General features: G+C 36.7%; 1 protein-coding gene across 1 annotated transcript in view; it reads right to left on the minus strand.

The window, feature by feature from the left end:
* rftn1a (raftlin, lipid raft linker 1a) overlaps positions 1-25712 on the minus strand; it is a 45365-nt gene that overhangs the window by 7123 nt on the left and 12530 nt on the right. The window contains exons 2-3 of the mRNA XM_067425950.1: positions 17755-17898; positions 1413-1596 (exon numbers count right to left, since the gene is read on the minus strand). Coding sequence (XP_067282051.1) covers positions 1413-1596; positions 17755-17896 — 326 coding nt within the window. The 5' untranslated portion in view covers positions 17897-17898. The remainder of the gene's footprint in view (positions 1-1412; positions 1597-17754; positions 17899-25712) is intronic.

Raw genomic sequence — 25712 nt, forward strand, 5'->3', positions numbered from 1 at the left:
AGTGTCTCTCATACTCACCAAGCCTATATAGTTGAAAAATAATATATTTCTCATAATATTTTGAAATGTAATATATTTTTGTAATCAAAGCTGAATTTTCAGCATCATTACTCCAGTCTTTAGTGTCACATGATCATTTGGAAATCATTCTAAGATTTGGTATTCAAGAAACATTACTTATTATTATCAATGTTGAACACAGCAGCTCAATATTTTTATGAAAACCGTGATTCGTTTTTGTTAGAATTTGTTTTTTTGTTAGAGAAAGTCAGTAAAAGGCCACCTGGAGTTTGTCAAAAGGCACTTGAAGGACTCTCAGACCATGAGAAAAAAAATTATCTGGTCTGATTGAAAGACTGAAACAAAGATTGAACTCTGGACTGAATGGCAAGCGTCATGTCTGTAGGAAACCAGGCACTGCTCATCACCTGGCCAATACCATCTCTACAGTGAAGCATGGGGTGGCAGCATCATGCTGTGGGGATTTTTTTCAGCGGCAGGAACTGGGAGACTTGTAAGGACTGAGGGAATGATGAAGTAACTTAACTTTTTTTCTAAATTACTTTTGATAAATTGAATGCATCCTTGTTGAGTTGAAGTATTGATTTCTTAAAAAAAGAATCATACTGACACCAAATGGAAAGGTACGGTATGGTGTCACAATTCTTAATGTCCATTAATTTTTTTTGTATTGACCTGACATGAATATGAATATGCAAATGAGCCCCGTTTCCACTCACTCATATTTGCTCATCTATAACAAGTCAATGTATCATAACGGTAATTAATATGATTTGCCTTTGGTTTGACTGCGTTATTAAACAGCTAATAATGTGTTGCTAATATTAAACAAAACCTGTTATCGCTCACCATCTCAGAGTCAGACTTAAAATCTGAATCCTTAGACAAGCTTTGAACAACTTATAATGTCAGTAGAGAAATGCATATAGTTTACAATAACATTGTAATATATATCATATCAGTCACTCTCTATATTCCTAAATGTACCCGATTTTTCATATCAGCATGTAAAACTATACCACTAATCTGGCTTCTCTTGAGACTCCCCTACTTCAGAGCGGTCATAGTTAATGATATGCTAATCTTGCCCTCACAATGAAATGATTGGTTATAAGGTAACTTGTGACATAAGAAACATCAGCAATTTCAAACCGTTTTTTTCCCCCGCACTGCAGCTTTAAAGGAAAATACTCAGCAACGGTACTGACTTAGGTTACTGTTGGTGTTGAATTTGCACATAGTTTGTCTTAAAGCATATTAAAAACACCACAAAGACATAGTAGTCTATAATGCAAAAATATTAAATATATTAAATATTATTATAAAAAAATATAACACTATTACTTTGCAATAAGCAGTATGCTGAACATAGCCAAGGTTGGTGTATATACCTGTGTGTTTGTCTGATGAGCACAGCTCGGTGTAACTGCTTCTGTAGGTTAGCACTGGCAGGGCCGCAGGAGTGAACAAAGGGATGGACAGCAGCCAGTACGAATCCCTTCTGATACAACTCACACACCTGCACTGGAAGCTCTCTGACTGACGACAGACACAGCAATGAGGACACTGTCACCTCTGAAGAGAGAGAGAGAGAGAAAGAGAGAGAGAGAGAGAGAGAGAGAGAGAGAGAGAGAGAGAGAGAGAGAGAGAGAGAGAGAGAGAGAGAGAGAATTTTAGCTACTGTTAAAAAATTCTTTTTAAAATGCACCATGACAACTCAATAAAAAAAGTATTTAAATTTCTCTTTATGTGCTTTCTATTCATGAAAGAATCCTGAAAAAATAATCCTGATTTCTGAAGCATCATAACACTGAAAATTGGAGTAATGCTGAAAATTCAGCTTTGCCATCACAGAAATAAATGTATATTTAATAAATATATTATTTTAAATTAAATATCTCAAAGCTGAAAACAGTTTTAATAAAAAAAACCTCTAATAATATTTCACAATATTTTGGTTTTCACTCTATTTTTGATCAAATAAATGCAGCCAAGGGGAGCATAAGAGAAAAAGAAAAAAAATTATTACCAACCCCAACATTTTTGACTTATAGGAATGTTTCTAAACAGAAATTGGTTTGAAAAAATAAACCACTAGATAGTCACCAGAGTAAAAAAAAAGTGACAACTAGCCCTGGTTGTCCACATGTCAATATACTAAAACTCAGCTGATGACTTACGGTAATGTATGCATTTTCATAACACTATATCTGCATGAACTAATATATTCACCCCCACCACATACTCAGCAACGTTAACAGAAGACTAAATGACAAGATAGGTGCAAACCATGTCATTCACATTCATCTCTGCCAAATAACATGTGAAGAAGCTCACTTTCTGACATGGTCATTGACACAAACTGAAATGAGGTAGAAATAGTTTGAACGTATTCTGCTGAGATGGTTTTACAAGCAAATTGTTTCTTGAATCAGTAATTAAAGTTAATTTCCAGCGCTCATTATTCAGGGCCGCAGTGAGCTGTAATCTGAGCACTGCTTGACTGCAATCATCTTTCAGAGGTGTGACAAGCTTTTTTAAACAAAACTGTGATGGTCTGAACACACTTTCACTCTGAGGGGGGTTTATTAGTGTTTCCAAAGAATAAATTACAGCACAGTTCATAGCAAGATGTACTTATAGGTTGAAATTTGTGGATAGGTGTGATTTATCTGATGCTGTGTGAATTTGACTGTTTGGATGCAGGCTATTCTAAGGACATGTTTCTATGTTATTTGTGTCTAATCGAAAATTTCAATTCAACCATGTTAGTTGCCCAGCTAACGGCTGGTATCCAGTAGCCTGGATGCAGCCGAACTTAGTCCCGCCCACAACATTTGAGGTCAGGAAGTTCGGTCTGGACTTGATCTGCTGTAGAGCAACTATACTCAAACCAGAGCTGTTCGGACCAATCAAATTGTCAGGGCGGGCTTTATAGGATGATGGACAGATGATCAACAGTAACATAATCATCCACGTCCCCAAAGAGCGAAAGGATTGATTTTGTTCTAATCCTAAATGGAGAGCTTGTTTGTATATGCATTCACCTTTACTAATTCTCTCAAAAATCATGATCGTGTTGGCAAGTACTCAGTATTCTTGTCGCTTCATAAAATGATTGTAGAGCCACTGTAGTGAGATGGGCTTTGTAACGACGTCTTTAGTGCCTTCTATGGGTCTTGAGAGAGGAAATGACATGGGTGTAAATGAAGGCCATTCTGAGCCATCGGATTTCAACAAAAATATCTTCATTTGTGTTTTGAAGATGAACGGAGGTCTTATGGGTGTCGAATGACATGAGGGCAAGTAATTAATGACTGAATTTTCATTTTTGGGTGAACTAACCCATACAATTATTTTTACAACACCGGCAAACATGTTTACATTTACAACATGTTTGCCATCGGTTCTGTACAGGATCTTCTGCATTCAGCCAATGCGGCTGTGAGTTGGTGAACAAATGACCCAAACCCAAAGACTCGAGAGGTGAACTAATCGATTCTGTTTTCGGCACTGCATGCATTGCATATGGGGCTGTACCAGCCCGGATCAGACACTGATGACTGAAATAACGACTCAAACCCGAATACCAGAGAGGGTGCACTAATCTTTCCAGGAAGCAGGCGTGATTAAATCTGAAGTGACAAAAGAAAGAACGACTCGAATTCAGAGGTGAGGAGAACTAATAGACTTTTTTCAAGTAATAAAGTATTCTCGTAAGTTTATAATATGCCATTGAAAATACATACGGGTGAGGGGTTCGAATGCTGGTCGCCATGTTGCCCCTCCATCTTGAAAGTACATTAGCCAAAGAGGGACATACCCGTAAATTCAAGCTTCGTCTTTCGCGTTTTTTAACACTCGATGGCACCGTGTCGATTGTGAAGAGGGGGATTGCCATGCCATCTTGGACTAAATCGGCCACCGTAGGAGTTAAAACGAAATCAGAATTGAGAGGAACAGAAACTATTATTCACTGGATGGTCATATAGCTTTTCACCGCTAGATGGGGGAAAATATCACACAGTGTAGCTTTAATTATATTCTGCTGAAATGAACTAAATGACTTGCTGAACGAGATTCAAAGATCAGAATCCGTAAAATTATCCAAACTTCCCACTACTACTATGCGTCGCTCAACATACGTCAATTACTCCTTTGCTCTGATTGTTTGTAGACCTATCCAATGGAGTGCAGCGGCATTTCCTTTCCTGGTTCTGTTGAAACGCCCCATAATCACAGCCCAGTGGAACAGTATCAGACTCATATTCTGACTAGAATTGATTATGACGACGTCAGGCTAAACAAACAGGGAACATTCTCAAAACTTTGGCTAATGTTCTTGGAAGATTCTCTCAAAGTTAGGAACAAGTATTATTCTAGTAATGTTAAAAAAAAAGGTTAATTCAAAGTTATCTGATCTTTAATACTGTTATTTGAACATTATTTGTACATGTTCATTAAACTTTTTTTTGTCCAAAATGTTTAGCTGAACATTCATCCAACATTTTTTGAATGTTACTACATTTTAAAATGCTCAGAGAACGTTTAAAAGTAACATTCCCATAATGTTTGCTTAAAGGGTTAGTTCACCCAAAAATGAAATTTCTTTCATTAAAACATTTCTTTCACAAAAAAATAAGACTTTATTCAGCATTGTCTTCTCTTCTGCATTTGTTTTCAAACCTCAAATAAAGAATCAAACGGGTGCGAATCAGCAGATTGATTTGTGATTCATATCGCCAATGTCACGTGATTTCAGCAGTTTGCCAGTTTGACACGCGATCCGAATCTTGAATCATCACCATTTGATTCTTTATTTGAGGAACACGCAAGAGAAGACAATGCTGAATAAAGTTGTATTTTATGTTATTTTTGGACCAAAATGTATTGTCGACGCTTCAAAAGAGTCTAACTAACCAACTGATGTCACATATGGACTACTTTGGTGATATTTTTCATTGCCTTCCAAAGGTGGACAGCAAGTGGGCATACACTTACATTCAAAGGACAGAAAGGCCTCGGACTAAATCTAAAATATCTTAAACTGTGTTCCGAGGATGAACGGAGGTCTCACGGTGTGTAACGACATTTGGGTAAGTCATTAATGAAAGAAATTTCATTTTTGGGTGAACTAACCCTTTAATTATAAAATGGAATGTTCCCTTAAAGGGTTACTCATAGCTTTGTACCAGTAGAAACCCTGGAGTATACTGAGTATATACCTCAGCTCATTCACGATGAGTGTAATCTGACTCCTGCTGCGTTTGTGACACTCACTCAGCCGCTAAATCACATATTGAACACACACGTTCAGTTTTTAATTGTAGTGTCTGTTCTCTAACTGAACAGATTTTATGAAGATGAATGCAGTGGTGAGAAAGTGATCAGTGATTCAGTAGCGGTGGCTTTGGGAATGGCCTCACAGGGCAGCGAAGCATTCTGGGAATTGTAGTCTTTCATCCCCATGAGACAAAAATACATTTTCTGTCTTTTCTCAGCCTAGAAAGCACCAAATTAAAAAACAATTTCACATTTCTACTACATTAATGTCCCAGTTTAAATACAGATTCATCTTCCTAGCACTGAAGTACTCCTTTAACGTTTACATAACCAAGAAAAATCGTAAACTTTCAGGGAACATTAAAAAATCTTTCTTAGAAAATATTTTTGTTAGCTGGAAGGTTTGGAATATATTTGCTTAAAATCTTAATTTGTAAACATTGTATGTATGTATATATATATATATATATATATATATATATATATATATATATATATATATATATATATATATATATATATATATATATATAATTTATTTGAAAATAGAGCACTTTAATATTTTTGTTGAAACAGTGATACATTTTTTCAGGATTGTTTGATTAATTGAAAGTTCAAAAGAACAGAATTTGATTGAAATATAAATCTTTTGTAGCATTATAAATGTATTTTACTGTCCCTTTTCATCATCCTTGCTAAATAAAAGTTTTAATTTCTTTAATTTGATCAATTTTAAAAACAAAATAACACCATACAGTTACATTTAAAGCATAACTTGTTCAATATCCAGTTCAATATATCAGTATAAAGTCCCTTGTATCTCTCATGAATGACACACACACACACACACACACTCATAAAACTTCACCAAATAACAAAATCTGTTTGCAATCATCAGGTAGTGCTGAAACAGCGGAAGTGTCTTAGACTTTATGACGTCTATTAACTCCAGTCCAGAGCATGAACTATATTAACCAGCACATCAGGCGAAAGGCCTGCGGCAAAGGACACACCATGAGAGAATGCTAAATTGTTTTTTGTGTATGACCTACACACACAGAGAGAAGATTTCAATCCTCCAGAAAGGCCAAATAAATGATAATCTGTCCCTGTATTTACTATGGGGAAATTCCACCTTCATAAGACAGAATTTGCCCAGTAGGGGGTTAAACACTCTAGTAAACAGTCCTTCTCAGCAACATACTCCACCTCAAGAATGCAGCCCTCTAAACGAACATCCCTCAGTCTAAATCAACATACAACGTCTTAAAATGAGAAGCAGAGACTTTGGTAAAGCAGTTAAACCCGACCTGCAGAGAAATATGCTTTTATGCAAAAAATTTAACTCTCAAAGCAAAACGGTCTTAAATCCTTTTTGGACTGTCTGAAGCTGTGTCTTAAACACACAGACAATCACAGATGTGAACATAATTTGTAGGTTTGTAATCAAGTTGTTAGAATAATTAGCTGTAATTAGCTAAAATCCGAAAACACTGTATGGATCTGTTCTTTTTTATGGCTCAAACTAACAGGACACAAGCAAGCAGGGGTTTTGCCTCATAGCTGTTATATTAAATATTTACATATTTAAATATAAAATATGTTATAAAAATATTTTTTCCATTTATCATTTAAACAAAGTTGTTCCTAGAACTGTAAATCCCAAAATAATTGGAAGTTTATTGAACCAATCTTCTAGATGATTCTTTGAAATAAACATGTTAGTAGCAAATCTATTAGATAGCCGTCCCTTTTCCTGCTGTGCGGATCAGAACTGCTCTCTAAATATTGAGATGACATAAATATTAAAGTAAGTGTTTATACGATTCATAAGTATGAGGGATTCTTGCTGCTTATGACTGTGATGTCGGGTCCTGGGTTTTTTATTTTTTTTGTAATAACCCGATAGGAAGTAGAATTGCATTATTTATAGAAAACAACTTTAATTAAAACAAGATTTTGGCTATAAATACAGTTCAGTGTCACCAAGACAACTGATTTTCGCTCTCTCACACACACGCACACACGCACGCAAACACACACACACACACACACACACACACACACACACACACACACACACACACACACACACACACACACACACACACACACACACACACACACACACACACACACACACACACACACACACACACACACACACACACACACACACACACACACAAATCCTTAATTTTAGTACTGACCCCTCACATCTTCAAGATCAGATAATCCTTAAAATCAAGCCTAGAATTTTTCCTCTCTCACTCTCCCTTTTCTTTTTTTCCCTCTCTGTTATTTCATCTCTGTCAATCATTCGCATTCATTAAGTCACTTATCGTTGCTTTCAATATTGATGCCCCAAAACAAACAAACAAAGAAACATATTCTAACATCTCAGCCTCACACTCGTGCTGTCACAGCAGTTTGCAGCGAAACTCTTATTTTGTCTCCGTGTCTCTGTAGGCATCAGTGAATTTTACATATAAATGACCTGCCTGTCTGTCTACCGATAAGCAGCTAAAACAGACAGCCTGGAGTGTGTGTGTGTGTGTATGTGTCCAGAACCTGAACTATTGTCGCTGTCCCAGTTCTCACACATTCCAATTTTTTTATAAATAAATATTTGATCAAGGTCACAATCTCAGACACACCTGCACACTCATACATTTGTGTTTGGGTAAAGTTGAATGCGTGAACTTCAAGTAGTAAATGTGCTAGATTAGATAAACGAGCAATACTTCAATTATTGCTATAAAGACAGAGGGGTTAGGACTGACTATTATTAAAAGATCAAAAAAGGAAATACTTATATAATCTTATAATAAAATGATGTTAAAGCTTCCACTAATAGCATAGTATTTTGCAATGTACAAAGCAATTGGATACAGAAATAAACAGTCATCTGAGGGGTGGAACACTGAACGGGCACGACTGAATCAGACTTCAGTCAAGTACTATATATACAGCTCTGGAATAAATTAAGAGACTATTTAACATGGAGAAATCAATGTTAATTAAAACATTTTACAAGAGCTATATATACATATATACACACACACACACACACACACACACACACACACACACACACACACACACACACACACACACACACACGCACAATAACACCATGGCCACTGATAGGTGAAATAACACTGATTATCTCTTTATCACGGTACCTGTTAGTGGGTGGGATATATTAGGCAGCAAGTGAACATTTTGTCCTCAAAGGTTGTTGTGTTAAGAAGCAGGAAAAATGAGCAAGCATAAGGATTTGAGTGAGTTTGACAATGAGTTTGAGCATCTCCAAAACTTCAGCTCTTGTGGGGTGTTCCCAGTCTGCAGTGGTCAGTATCTATCAAAAATGGTCCAAGGAAGGACCAGTGGTGAACCGGCGACAGGGTTATGAGTGTCCAAGGCTCAATGATGCACGTGGGGAGCAAAGGCTGGCCCGTGTGGTCCGATCAAACAGACGAGCTACAATATCTCATATTGCTCAAGAAGTTAATGCTGGTTCTGACAGAAAGGTGTCAGAATACACAGTGCATCAGAGTTTGTTGTGTATGGGGCTGCATAGCTGCAGACCAGTCAGGGTGCCCATGCTGACCCCTGTCCACTGCTGAAAGCACCAACGTGAGCATCAGAACTGGACCACAGAGCAATGGAATAGGGTGGCCTGATGAATAACATTTTCTTTTACATCACGTGGATGGCCGGGTGTGTGCGTCGTTTACCTGGAGAACACATGGCACCAGGATGCACAATGGGAAAAAGGCAAGCCAGTGGAAGCACTGTGATGCTTTGGGCAATGTTCTGCTGGGAAACCTTGGGTCCTGCCATCCATGCTGATGTTACTTTGAGATGAACCTAAGCAGTTGCAGACCATGTACACCTTTTCATGGAAACGCTATTCCCGGATGGCTGTGGCCTCTTTCAGCAGGATAATGCACCCTGCCATAAAGCAAAAATTGTTCAGGAAGGGTTTGAGAAGCACAATGAGTTTGATGTGTTGAATTGGTCTCCAAAGTCTCCAGATCTCAATCCAATCGAGCATCTGTGGAATGTGCTGAACAATCAAGCTTGATCCATGGAGGTCTCACCTCACAATTTACAGGACTTAAAGGATCTTCTACTAACATCTTGGTGGGTCAGGGCTGTTTTGGCAGCAAAATGGGGGACCAACACAATATTAGGAAGGTGGTCAAATATTATGCATGTTCGGTATATTGGATATATATACCGGTTAACGGTTCACTATGAAACGTTTGGAACCCTACTGGCAGATAAAATAAATAAATAAAAGCATGCATTTAGTGGAAGAATTTTTTTTGGTAATGTTTCAGCTCTGCATGACCTTCACAATAGACAATGCTTTACAATGAACTCTGTTAGAAAGCTAAATTATGGGAATTTAAATGCTCAATAAAATACCTTACTCAAATGTTGAGTAATAAAAAGCCAACATTTGTATTTACAATATTTAAAATTCCTCAGTTCCTGCCATCTTCGAAAAGCCAAGCCAATGTTCAATCTTATTTTATTACGAGCTCGGTCACGTTCTCGTTTTGCCTGCTTCTGTTCAGCTTTTTTTTTCTTTCTAAGCGAGCAATTCCCCAGAGGTTCAAGATTAAACTGCTCAATGTCAACCTCATTGTGACAACTAACCTATGCCACTACACCATACACACCTCAAAGTAGCCGGAGTAATTATTCTTTATTTGTGGACACGCACAGACGAGTCATGTATGTATGTAATTTCCTGCAAAAAACATACCGTTTGGTCTCAAATATATACACTTATAACAGGTTTACCAAAGTGAATCAGGGTTAGACAAGGATTGATGATGTACTCATTGTTTACATTTCAGTTACACTATTTTAACGTGTCTTTGTTACAGTGTAATTATATATTTAAATACTCAGTAATAATAATAATGAACTACACTCCCTTACTATAGGGTTAGGGTAGGATTAGGATTTAGTTGAGGGTTAGTTGCATGTATGGATCATTTACTGTTATTATATGGTAAGTATGTAACTGACACTAAAATAAAGTGTTACCAAATTTTCTTAATTTTGAACAAAAAGTTAGATATTCATAGTGTATCTCTAACTGCAGATCGTTCCATTTCAGTTTTAATTTCGATTTACACAGTTATTTGAATTTTTTTATCATATATATATATATATACAGTCTTGTTCAAAATAATAGCAGTACAATGTGACTAACCAGAATAATCAAGGTTTTTAGTATATTTTTTATTGCTACGTGGCAAACAAGTTACCAGTAGGTTCAGTAGATTGTCAGAAAACAAACAAGACCCAGCATTCATGATATGCACGCTCTTAAGGCTGTGCAATTGGGCAATTAGTTGAAAGGGGTGTGTTCAAAAAAATAGCAGTGTCTACCTTTGACTGTACAAACTCAAAACTATTTTTGTACAAACATTTTTTTTTCTGGGATTTAGCAATCCTGTGAATCACTAAACTAATATTTAGTTGTATGAACACAGTTTTTTAAAACTGCTTGACATCTGTGTGGCATGGAGTCAACCAACTTGTGGCACCTCTCAGCTGTTATTCCACTCCATGATTCTTTAACAACATTCCACAATTCATTCACATTTCTTGGTTTTGCTTCAGAAACAGCATTTTTTGATATCACCCCACAAGTTCTCAATTGGATTAAGGTCTGGAGATTGGGCTGGCCACTCCATAACATTAATTTTGTTGGTTTGGAACCAAGACTTTGCCCGTTTACTAGTGTGTTTTGGGTCATTGTCTTGTTGAAACAACCATTTCAAGGGCATATCCTCTTCAGTATAGGGCAACATGACCTCTTCAAGTATTTTAACATATGCAAACTGATCCATGATCCCTGGTATGCGATAAATAGGCCCAACACCATAGTAGGAGAAACATGCCCATATCATGATGCTTGCACCTCCATGCTTCACTGTCTAAACTGTGTACTGTGGCTTGAATTCAGAGTTTGGGGGTCGTCTCACAAACTGCCTGTGGCCCTTGGACCCAAAAAGAACAATTTTACTCTCATCAGTCCACAAAATGTTCCTCCATTTCTCTTTAGGCCAGTTGATGTGTTCTTTGGCAAATTGTAACCTCTTCTGCACATGCCTTTTTTTTAACAGAGGGACTTTGCGGGGGATTCTTGAAAATAGATTAGCTTCACACAGACGTCTTCTAACTGTCACAGTACTTACAGGTAACTCCAGACTGTCTTTGATCATCCTGGAGGTGATCATTGGCTGAGCCTTTGCCATTCTGGTTATTCTTCTATCAATTTTGATGGTTGTCTTCCATTTTCTTCCACGTCTCTCTGGTTTTGCTCTCCATTTTAAGGCATTGGAGATCATTTTAGCTGAACAGCCTATCATTTTTTGCACCTCTTTATAGGTTTTCCCCTCTCTAATCAACTTTTTAATCAAAGTACGCTGTTCTTCTGAACAATGTCTTGAACGACCCATTTTCCTCAGCTTTCAAATGCATGTTCAACAAGTGTTGGCTTCATCCTTAAATAGGGGCCACCTGATTCATACCTGTTTCTTCACAAAATTGATGACCTCAGTGATTGAATGCCACACTGCTATTTTTTTGAACACACCCCTTTCAACTAATTCAACTAATTGCCCAATTGCACAGCCTTAAGAGCGTGCATATCATGAATGCCGGGTCTCATTTGTTTTCTGAGAATCTACTGAACCTTCTGGTAACTTGTTTGCCACGTAGCAATAAAAAATATACTAAAAACCTTGATTATTCTGGTTAGTCACATTGTACTGCTATTATTTTGAACAAGACTGTATATATATATATATATATATATATATATATATATATATATATATATATATATATATATATATATATATATATATATGATAAAAAAAATCAAATAACTGTGTAAATCGAAATTAAAACTGAAATATATATATTCATTTAATTTATTTTTAAATAGACTTGCAATTTGTCCTAAAGAAGCATTAACAATAGTATATGCATAGATATTAACTATGATTAATAAATGTAAAGAATATTGTTCATTGTTAGTTTATGATATAAATGCAATAAAAGTATCCAACATTATAGTACAGTCTTACCATGGTGGCACTGCTAAAAATAATGGAATTGACTTTGTAATTATACTGAACGCATTATATGTTCTATCTATGCCCTAACATTCACATATAGGACATTTTGTATTTTTCATTAATGATTACTTATTTTGTTTATTAGCATGTTTTCTTCATGGGGACCAATGAAGAATTCAGGTTTTACTATTGTTGAGGGGTCTCTGACCCCCATCCATACACAAATATACATAACTACGGTCATATCCTTGTAATTATGTTCAGTAATGGCCCATATGCTCCTATGCTTTCAAGTCATTAAAATGAGCTGGTCTGTTTTTCTGCATCAATCTCTGTCTTATATTCTCTCATCCTGTCTCATATCCTCTTTCTCTGAATTCAGCGGGATCCATTATTGCCTCTCTCGAAGCACACTAACAAAAGCAGCATTAGTATATTTAGAAACATAAACCCTCAAAGAATATACACTGTTTGGTCTCTCTCTCTCTCTCTCTCTCTTCTCTCTCTCTCTCTCTCTCTCTCTCTCTCTCTCTCTCTCTCTCTCTCTCTCTCTCTCTCTCTCTCTCTCTCTCTCTCTCTCTCTCTCTCTCTCTCGTCTCTAATCTCACACTTTTTTCTCTTCCCAGTTTGAAGCTTTACACTTTATTATCTGAAGGTGGGTTTTGTGCATTTGCGTATGCATGGATGTTGCTTTGAATTGGGAAAAACAGCAATCATTTTTAAGCTGCATGTCAGTCCATATATTAATCCCCTGATGTTTGAATTATTAAGTCATAAAGGAAGAAAAAAAAAAACTTTAGAAAAGTATTATTTCTATATTTATTTATTTTAGTATTATTGATATATTATATTATTTATCAATATATGAAATTAGTTTTTTTTTGTTATGAGGTTTTGTCATTTCTTTAGTTTTATATATATTTATCTTAACCTTTAATTTATTTCTATTTCAGTTTTAATATTTTTTGTACTTTTTAATATTAATATTATAATGCCTTAAACATTTCTTATTTTGGTTTAAGTTTTTTTTACAGTAGTTAACAATAACAGCACTGTTCCCAATATTTTTACCCAAAAAATTGAGTTACATATCGCTCCACTGCAATCGTAAATAAAACATATTCCAGAAATGCATCATCACAACCACAAAGGCCCATTCACACCATAACATTCTGTTTATTATAAGCATGCCCTGCAGTTATGTCATCTGCTGCTTTAAAGAGGAACTATTAAAGATAATTGTTACGAAGTGGCAGGGAAGAGAAGAGGGAAGGATCCAAGTATTCAAAAACACCAACAAAGATAATCCAAACAGAGCAGAAACAAAATCCAAAGAAGGAACAGGAACAAGAATCACACAAGGAAACGAGAACGCAACAGCGTTACAAACGAGCAAAGACAACAACGAATAACAGACTACTGAAACAGGGTATATATATAAACAGGATAACAGGTAAGGGTAATGAATTACTATGGAAATTAAAGGGTAACTTTGGCAACAAACAAGGCAGCAATGGAAACAAAAGCAAACAGGAAATTAACACAGGAAATTAAACACTGGAACAATGGGAACAAAGAATACACTTCAACATAAAAGTCCTTCAAAGCTAAATGGGGAAACAAGGAAGGAATTGTGACAATATTGTTCCACTGTGTCCTTATCATTATAGTTGTGCTGTGGGTTTATTCTCAAAGATTTAGAATGATTATTAATACTTTAGTAGCATGGGAAAACTCAGACAACTTCTGGCAAATTTAGATTTGCTCTGCAAGTAGTCTGGCAAAGAACCCATTCAAGCCCATTTCTAATCTGTCGAAATGGCGGCACCAATCAGAAACGTTGGGTCGGGCTTTACACGATGATGACAGCGCAGCAACGGTGAAGCAGATTTTGCAATTTACAAAGATGGATGCCGCCGTGGAACATCACTCGTTTGCATTAGCTATCGTATCTGTTTTAAACGATTTAAACTTTTCCTTATCGTTAAAACACGAGCAAAGAACAACTCTCGGCTACTGGATGTGGATTACACCGGCTACTTTCATGAGTAGGATGAGCGTGATCATGTGCTAACACCACACAGCAGCTCTGGGTCTGGCCTTTCTGGGCTTATTTCCTCAGACTAGATTTGGTAGTCATGTAAAAATGCAATACAAATGCCTTACAACGGGCAAATGCGATCAGAGCTTGATGTTTTCTGTTTGACCGTCAATCCGAGATGTTTCAGTCAGTCTGAGATGCTATTAGGTTTTACAAATTTAGCAAAAATGTTGATGGAGTGGCGGTGGACATCAGCTATTATCATATTTCTTTTACAACAGCGGCAAAAGTCATCAGAAGCCATTGCAACATCTTCCTTGAAATCACAAACAGAGAATTGCTGTCTCAGATATTTCTCCATCACTCTGCTACGTCATCGTCCGTTGGTGACGCTCCTTTGGAAATGATTTGTCTATGAAGATTTGCCAGACCATAACTCAGTTACTACTGAGAATGATCTGGTTTTAGACTACAACAAGTTATCATTCTTGGTTTGACTAGGTCTTAAGCATCAACATTTATGAATACATAAAATAAATAAATCTAAAAATCCATATAAAATGCTATTTAACTCTTTCCCTGTTTTTTCTTTTTAAACGTTGCCGATCAGTGCCAGCAGTTAAATTATTATAATAATTTTTTTTTTTACAAAACTATCAAAAACAAACATTATTCTAGCTTCAGGCATTCTTTTTTCGTCAACACTTAAATGTAGGTTTGTTAAATAAAAAATAAAAAATTGAACACAAAGCTGAGAAAATCATATTTTTTCTTTGGATTCAGAATGATGATCAAAACATAAATCAATTGATTCCAACTCCTCTTCATCTTTGACATTTTATTCTGTAGCATTTTGATTTATAAGATGCTGAATGATCGTGTTAGCTAACATGTGCTTCTATCGCTTGGCTGTCCGAAATTGAAATCGAAAAAGCATTTGTAGTGGTGTCCGAAACCATAGTGGACGTTATCAAGTGCACTTATTCGATTCCCATAATGCACTGCAAAAATTATTGTTCAACCGATGTATGCTCAATGGCTAGAGAATACCTGTAATGCTCTGTGAATGTTGATGGTGCAAGGAGTTGAATCATCCACCCACCCACCCACCCATCCATCCATTCATCCATCCATCCATCCATCCATCCATCCATCCATCCATCCATCCATCCATCCATCCATCCATCCATCCATCCATCCATCCATCCATCCATCCATCCATCCATCCATCCATCCATCCATTTTCTAAACCTCTGGTCCAATGTGGCTGCAGCGTTGTCATTCAGATTTGAATTCCTTTTTAATAAATTATTAAACTGTTTAATTAAAGCTACACTGTGTGATATTTTCCCCCATCTAGTGGTGAAAAGGTATATGACCATCCAGTAATTCTGATTTCGTTTTAACTCCTACGGTGGCCAATTTAGTCCAAGATTAACATGGCAATCCCCCTCTTCAGATTAGACACGGTGCCATCGAGTGTTAAAACTCGAAAGGCGAAGCTTGAATTTACGGGTATGTCCCTCTTTGGCTAATGTACTTTCAAGATGGAGGGGCAACATGGCGACCAGCATTCGAACCCCTCACCCGTATGTATTTTCAATGGCATATTATAAACTTATGAAAATACTTTATTACTTGAAAGAAGTAAATATACTTTAATGAGCACATATATTTTTGAAAAAACTAAGTGTTTTTAGCTAAGAATAAACAAAAAAAGTTACACAGTGTAGCTTTAAGGTTTATACATAGTTTCCATGATAGAAATATTTTCTTCAAGTTTGCTAAGTTTCAAATAATTAAACGGCAACCACAAATATGTAAAAATATGTAAAACCTATGCAGTCAATGAAATGATTTAGTAAATTTGGACAATGCATTTATCTGAAGGATTGCCATTTTGCATAGTTTGTGCTTGCTGTTTAACTGTTTCTCCTCCAGCGTTTAAAAAAAAAGAAAGTTGCCAGCCACCGCCAGGGTTTTTGACAATTTTCAATTTTTTGAAAATGGAATGGCCCATATTTTGTTGTATGATTGTATGATCAGATTCAGAGCAATGATCAAACACAGATGGAGTAGATTGCAAGCATTAGAACACCCCTAATGCTTGCACAGTCCTGTTGCTCATTCTGTGTGGATATATCATTCAGTAACATTAGGCACTTTTGATTTATATGATGTTTAATGCTGATGATCACGTTGTTTTACATATCTGCTAACATACAATCACTTGTTTTTTTTGTCTTCATTATCTGTGTTTTGATCAGGAAATCTTGCACTCATTCAGAAGATGCGTAATAAATAGCCCCCCCCCCCCCCACCCCCCCACCCCAGCGCCTAACAGTAAAAACATGGAATCCCTGAAAATTCTGTGTTTAGCAGGAAAGCGTTTTCTCACAAATAAAGGAAAATTACGTATTTGACGGGGAAAGAGTTAATAATCATTTGCTAACCTGGCAGCTCCAGTAGTAATGAAAATACTTATCTTCAACTATAGCCCCGTTTCGATCAAAATTACCTGGAGCAATTTTTGATCCAGGAACTTCTTTTTTTTACCACAGACCTGTTGCTGTCTGTGTTTTTCCATCTCGTTCTAAAGTATCGTGAGAAGATTAGTCCGTTGTTGTAGGACTGCGCACAACTTTCCAGTTACGGCTGGGTTTCGTCCTCTGCATATAAGCTTAATAAAGCCTGAACCATATTGAAATGGTTGAAATAAAATGCTGCATGGAGTCAGCCAATCAAAATGCTCCATTAACTCAACCAATCAGCATGTTTACCGCCCAAGTCCCCCCCGCCCCGAAAGTTCCTGAACTTTGAAAAAGTATTACCTCTTAATTTAGATTTACCTGTGGGCGCTATCTTCTGCCAAGACATGGTAATTCATTTGGCAGGACCACCACAATGCATTATGGGTATTCTCAGGCCATTGATCATACATGGATTGTTCACTTGTTAATGCCATGCATTGTGGTACTGAATGAGTGCACTTGATAATGTCCACTATGTTTTCGGACACCAATACAAATGGCCGTCCCCTCAAATAGTGCCCTATTTAAGGGTATAGGGGGCAATTTCGGACACCACCCTTCCCTTGTTTCTGCTACTTTTTCGCTTGGTTTTTGATTTGGAGATTATGTACAGAAGATGCATAATAGTGCCCCTACCGTATAACAGTGAAAAATATGGATTGCCAGAAAATTGGAATGTTTATGTATGAACAATAATGACACCTACAAAAGGGAATTTTCAAAAGATAAAGTGTTTGCAACTGCAGGAAATGGACATGTGTACCTTCCTTTCCTAACAGGAAATCCAGGAAGTGGTATGTGTAGGCCACTCCTGAGTGTGTCTCTACTTGTGCTCTTCTGAGGGTGGAGAAAATCTTTCCCGGAGCTTCATCTGACCCTCTGGGTTTCGGCAACTTACAGCCCATGTCTGCACACGTGGAGAAAAACAAAGACAGCAAAAGAAAATTAGATAGATGAATATGGATAATTCGTCTGAAATATTCATGTATTCACAACTGCATTATTGATTTAACTGATTGCCTTGGCAGCAGTCCCTAATTGTCATGCTAATTAAGTCAGATTGACACTAAAATTGGAACTGAGCATGTGCAAAACAGGGGAGAGGGCATATCGACATGTCTTTAAACATAACCACAAACATTGAGATACACGCACGCATTCAGTCGCAAAGATTCGTCACACGGTAACATAACATGAAGTGTAATTGGAAAGCTAATCAACCTTCAAGCATCAACCTTTAACACAAACACAAGTTTGCTGTATCAAGCACAATGGTCCCGTCAAAACGCACACACCGTCTCCTTGGCTACCAGAAGCAGCAATCAGATAACACTTCATATTTGATCTGTGACTACACAACCAATCAAACATCGGAATGTGTGGCCGATGAATTAGCGTGTGGCTAATGCTAATAAGTGTCACATCTAGAACGCGCTAACTTGATGTGACAGCAGAGGCATGCCACGTGGGCCCCGGCCACCAGCCCTAACACACACCATCAGGTACGGGTAGTTTGCTGCCAAAATTTCCATGTCAGCGTTTGATGAGCCAGAACAGATGAAACCGAGAGGAACCGGACAAGCCCAGTGGCCGTGACAACAAGCATTAAATGCGCAATGATGATGGGACAGGGCAGCAATGGATGGATGGTTTTATGGATCAGGAACTGGGTGATGATTTGAGAGAGCTGTATATGAGTAGATCAGGATATACCATACCATACCATGATATTTATCATAGAACTGCTGTACGACTATTATATTCAGAGGCATGTACTGCCAGGTATTTCTAAGAATATGATGGCGTTTCCATTAGAACAGTGTCCAAAATACCCTGTCCAAATACTATGGTAATGAAATGAGATAAAGCGATTGAGATCTGTAAAATAACGACAACAATAAATAAAATAAAAACAAGCACAGCGTGAATTAATGACATGTGGGTGTAAGTACGATTTTTAAACATGTTCACCAAGGCAGCATGTATTTATGCATTTATTTATTTTATAATCAAAAATAAAAGGCAGTAAAAACTGTGAAATACTCTCAATCAGGAATCTTTTAAAATATGCTGATCTGGTGCTCATGAAACATTCCTTATTATTATTATTAATTGTGATGCTTAATATTTTTGTTGAAACCGTGAACTTTGTTGAAAAGAAAGTTAAAAAGAACACAATTTATTCAAAATATAAATATTTTGTAACATGATAAATACTACTGTCACTATTGATAAGCCTAATGTGTATTAAGAAGTATTCAGTTCTTAAATAAATTAAAAATCTATTTTATAATATCTTAAAATATCTTGATTTTTAGTTGTTTTAACATGTTTTTTTTTTATTGTATTGTTTTTATTTCGAACTTTAAATCAGGCCCCCTTGGAAGTTTGTTGAGGCCCCTATAGTACGTCCCGGCCCCCTGGTTAAGAGCCACTGCATTGGACTATTTTACCAAAATAATATATGGGAGATTGCAAGCTGCAAAAACTGCACTGACTTGGAAAAAACCTAGGATGTGTTCTCTGATGTAGAGTGTTATACATGCAGCATCTTTACATTGGACATAGAATCAGCTCTTTGTTGTTTTACTTTAGGAGCTCTCGCACTTTGAAATATCTTCTTTTTTATAATGAATTTATTGATCACCTCAAGTGTGATAGTGGCTGGTTATCTGGTCAAGTGAAGTACTTCTGTAATCTGTTTAATCTCTCTTTTACTCCACAAAATTGTGGATTACATACTTGAAGTGCACTGTAAAAAAATATTTAGAAAAAAAGTTACCTGGTTGCCTTAAAATTTTGAGTTCATTGAAATTGTAAATTTGAGTTAATACAATGAAAATGTTTTGAGATTCGACAACCTTTATTAAAATATTATTAAAAGATTTTGTAAGCATATTGGGCAATTGTGTGTGTTTTATTTGTGATTACGCAGTGAAACATGCCATAGTGCTATTTTCATGATTTATCAATTTTTTTGTGGTTCAGATACAAAAATATTTTGAGTTTCTATTTATTAAACAAATTTCTTTCATTGTATCAACTCAAATTTTTAATTTCAATAAACTCAAAATTTTAAAGCAACCAGGTTACTTACTTTTTTAAGTTAAACAAACAAAAAACAACAGTGTTTTTACAGTGTGATTATTTTCAAGATTAGTTATTCAGAAAAAATGAATGAGTAATTTATATTTAAAAAGAGAATATACACAGTCATTACCTCAAACATTATAGGTTTAAATTGCAAGTAGGAGCGCATCACAAAGATTTACTGAGACAATTTGCTTTTATTATGAATCCGGCAGCTGGAATATAAATGACTAATTCATGGGAGATACATGGACCTTCACACCTGTGCTGAGCGAAGTTAATACTGGCAGTCAAGCATCCGGTTCCACTCATTTCCCTTCACTAGCCTGACAATCACATCATTACTGATGCTAATCGCTCGGCAACAGACCGACAGATCATCAGTTTGCTCACAGTTACTGAGACAACATTTGGAGAGCTATTAGAGCAGAAAAAGAAACCACAGATTCTTAATCTCAGCTGAATTTGCAATATCATCAAGGGGGACCAGCAAACACAAGCTTTGACATAAACACAAATGCTGCAATGAGCACATAAGCCCCAGTGAGGGGATAGTTGCTCCCTCATCGAGCACAAAAACGACAGCATAGCAATGTGTGCATGATACTTAGCCCTTTCCATTTGGGATTTATCAGTACCATACATGGAATCTTGTTTCCAGCATTGAATAAAAATGAAAAAGGTTTTTCAACTTTATCTCACAACTCAGACTTTTTTCTTGCTATTATGAGTTTATATCTCACAAGTCTAACAATTTTTTAGATTGTTATAAAAGATATAGATTTGATATAAAAAAAGTTTATATCAAAATTTTGAGAAAAAAGTCGGCATTGTAAGATAAAAAGTAGCAAATACCTAATTAATTGAGAGTTCATATCAAAATTCTGAGAAATAAAGTCAGAATTCTAAAATATAAACTCAATTTTAAGTGTATAACTTGCAGTTTCGAGTTTATATCACAATTCAGGGAAATAAAGTCAGTTAAAATCCCATTCGCGAGAAATAAAGTCATACTCACAATTCAAACTTTTTTCTTGCAATTGTGTTTATGTCGCTCAATTTTAAGAAACAAGTAATAATTATGAGTTATGAACTCACAATTGCATGAAAAAATTCAGAATGGTAAGATAAAGTAGCAAGTACCTTTATAATAGCAAGTTCATATCTCACAAATCGAGTTTATTTCAGAATTCTGATAAAGGCAGAATTGCAAAAAACAAATTTACAATTCTGACTTTTTCTTTTCTTTTCTTTTTTACAATTTGGAGTTTATTTCTCTGAATTGTGAAAGTTATAAAGTCAGTTAAACTCCTAATTGTAAGTAATTAAGTCAAGGTTTAAGATATAAACAAATGCAAATGCAATATAAACAAATGCAAATCTCACTTTTTTCTTGTACTTGCAGGTATTTAAACACAATTTTGACTATTTCTCAGAATTGTGAAATATAAACTGGCAATTGTGAGTTATAAAGTCAGAATTGTGAGTTATAAATGCAAAACTGAGAGAGAGAAAGTCAGAATTATAGAGATCATGGCCCATGTTTTCACAGACAGGACTGTTGGGAGTAAAACAAAGTAAAGCGTTACTGTAATTCCACTACTTTTAGCGGTAACATTTTTTTTTTTTTTACCTAAATGCCAGTTGCCATGTTGATTACAATAAATAGGTCTAAAAATTATGTTTATTGTGTTTTGACTGTTCAGTATACTGTTCAAATTTACAAAATCAGACATACAAGTTTCTTTCACTAGTAACTAATTACTTTTGATACACAGTAATTGTTAAAGTAATTCAATTATCTTTAAAAGAAGTAGTAACTAACTTGCGCAACACTAAGATTAATGGACTGCATTTATATAGCGCTTTTAACAGACCCTATGGCCATCCAAAGCACTTTACATTATGCCTCACATTCACCCATTCATACACCGACGGCAATGTCAGCCATGCAAGGCACCATCCAGCTCGTCGGGAGCAGCTGGGGTTAGATGTCTTGTTCATGGACACTTCGACACTTGGTCAGGTGGAACCAGGGATTGAACCACCAACCTTTTGGATTGTAGACAACCTACATGAACCACTGAGCCACTGCCGCCCTCAGTTAGGTAATTTAAGTTGCTTTTATAAACATGCTTTAGAAAAAAACATTACTGGTGTGCATCTTGAGACAAAACAACGGAACCAGCTTATTTTAAGATATGCCAAAGCAAGTTGTTATTAGTTAAAACAGCTCAAACATACATTTTAGTCTGGGACTAGACTTAAGCCTTGTCTGTGAAACTTGGGGTTAGTCTTCCTTGCTATGAAAGAGCAATATAAATATATTTTGGGTTTTTTAGAAATACATTATTTGAGTTTTTTAAAAATACATTAAATGCACATAAATGCTCAGATACAATCAGACTTTGAGTTTCACTTCAGCACAAAGGTGCATACACAGCTTCATACTCTACATCACAACCACACTGCACACTTCCCACACTACACACTTCCTGCAGAACACACACGAAGATATTCACACACAATAATCTCTCACTGTGATAAGCGCGAGGAGGGGAGCGGAAGAAAAAAGGGAAAAAAGAAAGATGGAGAGCTAAATTTAGGCAAGATGATAGGGAAGGATAATAAGTTGAGAGCACACATAGAATTGTGGTGGTGGTGGTGGGGGGGGGGGGGGGGTGATGTGGGCTCTGGTAACCAACGGAGACAAGAGATTGTCAATATGATGCAATAAAGAAAAGCCTGATTTATTCTGCTAATGTCTTGCTCTGACAAAGGATCTTAATACAATCATGCATATTTGAACTATAAATTATAATAAAATAGTGTAAAAACGATGTGTAAATTATAGCAATTTTATCACACACATTAATGCGATACGTCAACATAAGTACAAAAGTACCATAGTTTGACATGGAATCTTGTTTTGTTTTTACATATTATAGAGCAATAGTATTTTATTACTCGTATAATGATTAAAAAACATCTTGGTTAAGTAACCCTCATTCCCTGAAGGAAGGAACGGAGATGTTATGTTGACGTCACCGATGTATTGGGATCACTTCTGGGAGTCCTATCAGCTTCGAATGTACACAGAATTTGCATCTTGCGTTGCGCCCCACAGTGCGGGTATACAGAAGCGGATGCAGCACATATGTTTTTCATTGAGCCAATTCGTGACTCGTTCTGTGATGATACAGAAACCATGGAGACAGGACGTAACATCTCTGTTGCCTTTTTTAGGAAAACGAGGGTTGCAACGAGACATTCCCTTTCAGTCGTTCACATTCACCGTTACGTTTACGTCAATGACGTATTGGGATCCCTATGGAAGAATCTATGTTGGGATGATACTTACGCTACTGGGCCTGGTGTTAGATGCTCCGCCACATCTGACCGCTGTATGCTATAAAATCTAGTGAATGTGTTAGGTGTCGCCCAGCCCACAGCTCTACATACAGTGCCCTGCGAAAGTATTCGGCCCCTTTGAACTTTGCGACCTTTTGCCACGTTTCAGGCTTCAAACATAAAGATATAAAACTGTATTTTTTGTGAAGAATCAACAACAAGTGGGACACAATCATGAAGTGGACTGAAATTTATTGGATATTTCAAACTTTTTTAACAAATCAAAAACTGAAAAATTGGGCATGCAAAATTATTCGGCCCCTTTACTTTCAGTGCAGCAAACTCTCTCCAGAAGTTCAGTGAGGATCTCCGAAATGATCCAATGTTGACCTAAATGACTAATGATGATAAATAGTCTTAGAGGTCCGTTTTAAGCACAGAGAGCGATATGAAGAACAAGAAACACACCAGGTAGGTCCGAGATACTGTTGTGGAGAAGTTTAAAGCCGGATTTGGATACAAAAAGATTTCCCAAGCTTTAAACATCCCAAGGATCACTGTGCAAGCGATAATATTGAAATGGAAGGAGTATCAGACCACTGCATATCTACCAAGACCTTAAAAGAAGGTTTAACGGCAATTCAGTGTGACTGACACGCAGAATGAATAGGCTTCACAAATGCTTTTCTGCATCCATCGGTTGTAGCAAGGGCTTATTTCAGTCAAAGTTGCTCTTCTATCAGCTTGAATCAGCCAACCCATTGTCCTCTGACCTCTAGCATCAACAAGGCATTTTCGCACACAGGACTGCCGCATACTGGATGTTTTTCCCTTTTCACACCATTCTTTGTAAACCCTAGAAAAGGTTGTGCGTGAAAATCCCAGTAACTGAGCAGATTGTGAAATACTCAGACTGGCCCGTCTGGCACCAACAACCATGCCACGCTCAAAATTGCTTAAATTCTTTCCCATTCTGACATTCAGTTTGGAGTTCAGGAGATTGTCTTGACCATGACAACATCCCTAAATGCATTGAAGCAACTACCATGTGATTGGTTGATTAGATTATTGCATTAGTGAGAAATTGAACAGGTGTTCCTAATAATCCTTTAGGTGAGTGTATATATACAGTGAGGAAAATAAGTATTTAAACACCCTTCTATTTTGCAAGTTCTCCCACTTGGAAATAATGGAAGGGTCTGAAATTGTCATTGTAGGTGCATGTCCACTGTGAGAGACATAATCTAAAAAAAATCCAAAAATCACAATCACCTCCACTCTATTTATTATCCTAAATTAGATGCACCTGTTTGAAGTCATTAGCTGCATAAAGACCCCTATCCACCCCATACAATCAGTAAGAATCAAACTACTAACATGGCCAAGACCAAATAGCTGTCCAAAGCCACTAGAGACAAAATTGTACACCTCCACAAGGCTGAAGAGGGCTGCGGTCCACTGTTGGAGCAATCGTTAGAAAATGGAAGAAGCTAAACATGACTGTCAATCTCCCTCGGACTGGGGCTCTATGCAAGATCTTACCTCGTGGGGTCTCAATGATCCTAAGAAAGGTGGGAAATCAGCTCAGAACCACACGGGAGCAGCTGGTCAATGACCTGAAAAGAGCTGGGACCACTGTTTCCAAGGTTACTGTTTGTAATACACTAAGACGTCATGGTTTGAAATCATGCATGACACGGAAGGTTCCCCTGCTTAAACCAGCACATGTCCAGGTCCGTCTTAAGTTTGCCAATGACCATTTGGATGATCCAGAGGAGTCATGGGAGAAAGTCATGTGGTCAGATGAGACCAAAATAGAACTTTTTGGTCATAATTCCACTAAACATGTTTAGAGGAAGAAGAATGATGAGTACCATCCCAAGAACACCACCCCATTGTGAAGCATGGGGGTGGTAGCATTATGCTTTGGGGGTGTTTTTCTGCACATGGGACAGGGCGACTGCACTGTACAGTCCCTGACAAAAGTCTTGTCGCTTGTGTACAAATTGACCTAAAGTGCAGCTGAAATATATTTCTAATCAAGATTTTTTGTTACAAGAAATGGCTCATTTTAATCCCACCAGCTTTTGTGATAATGTTTCAGTGAAAAACTAAACTTTCAAAAAGTATTCTAATATTCACAGCTTGGTAAAGCCCATTGAGTCAATTTTTGCAAAGACATAAGTGTTGTCACCTTGTTATATGAGCTTCACCTGTGACTAATAATGGATCAATTAGGTCTCAAGTGTGTATAAAAAGAACCCCAGTACACTAGACCTT

This window comes from Pseudorasbora parva, chromosome 19 (genome assembly GCF_024679245.1).
Source record: "Pseudorasbora parva isolate DD20220531a chromosome 19, ASM2467924v1, whole genome shotgun sequence".
Classification (NCBI taxonomy): Eukaryota; Metazoa; Chordata; class Actinopteri; order Cypriniformes; family Gobionidae; genus Pseudorasbora; species Pseudorasbora parva.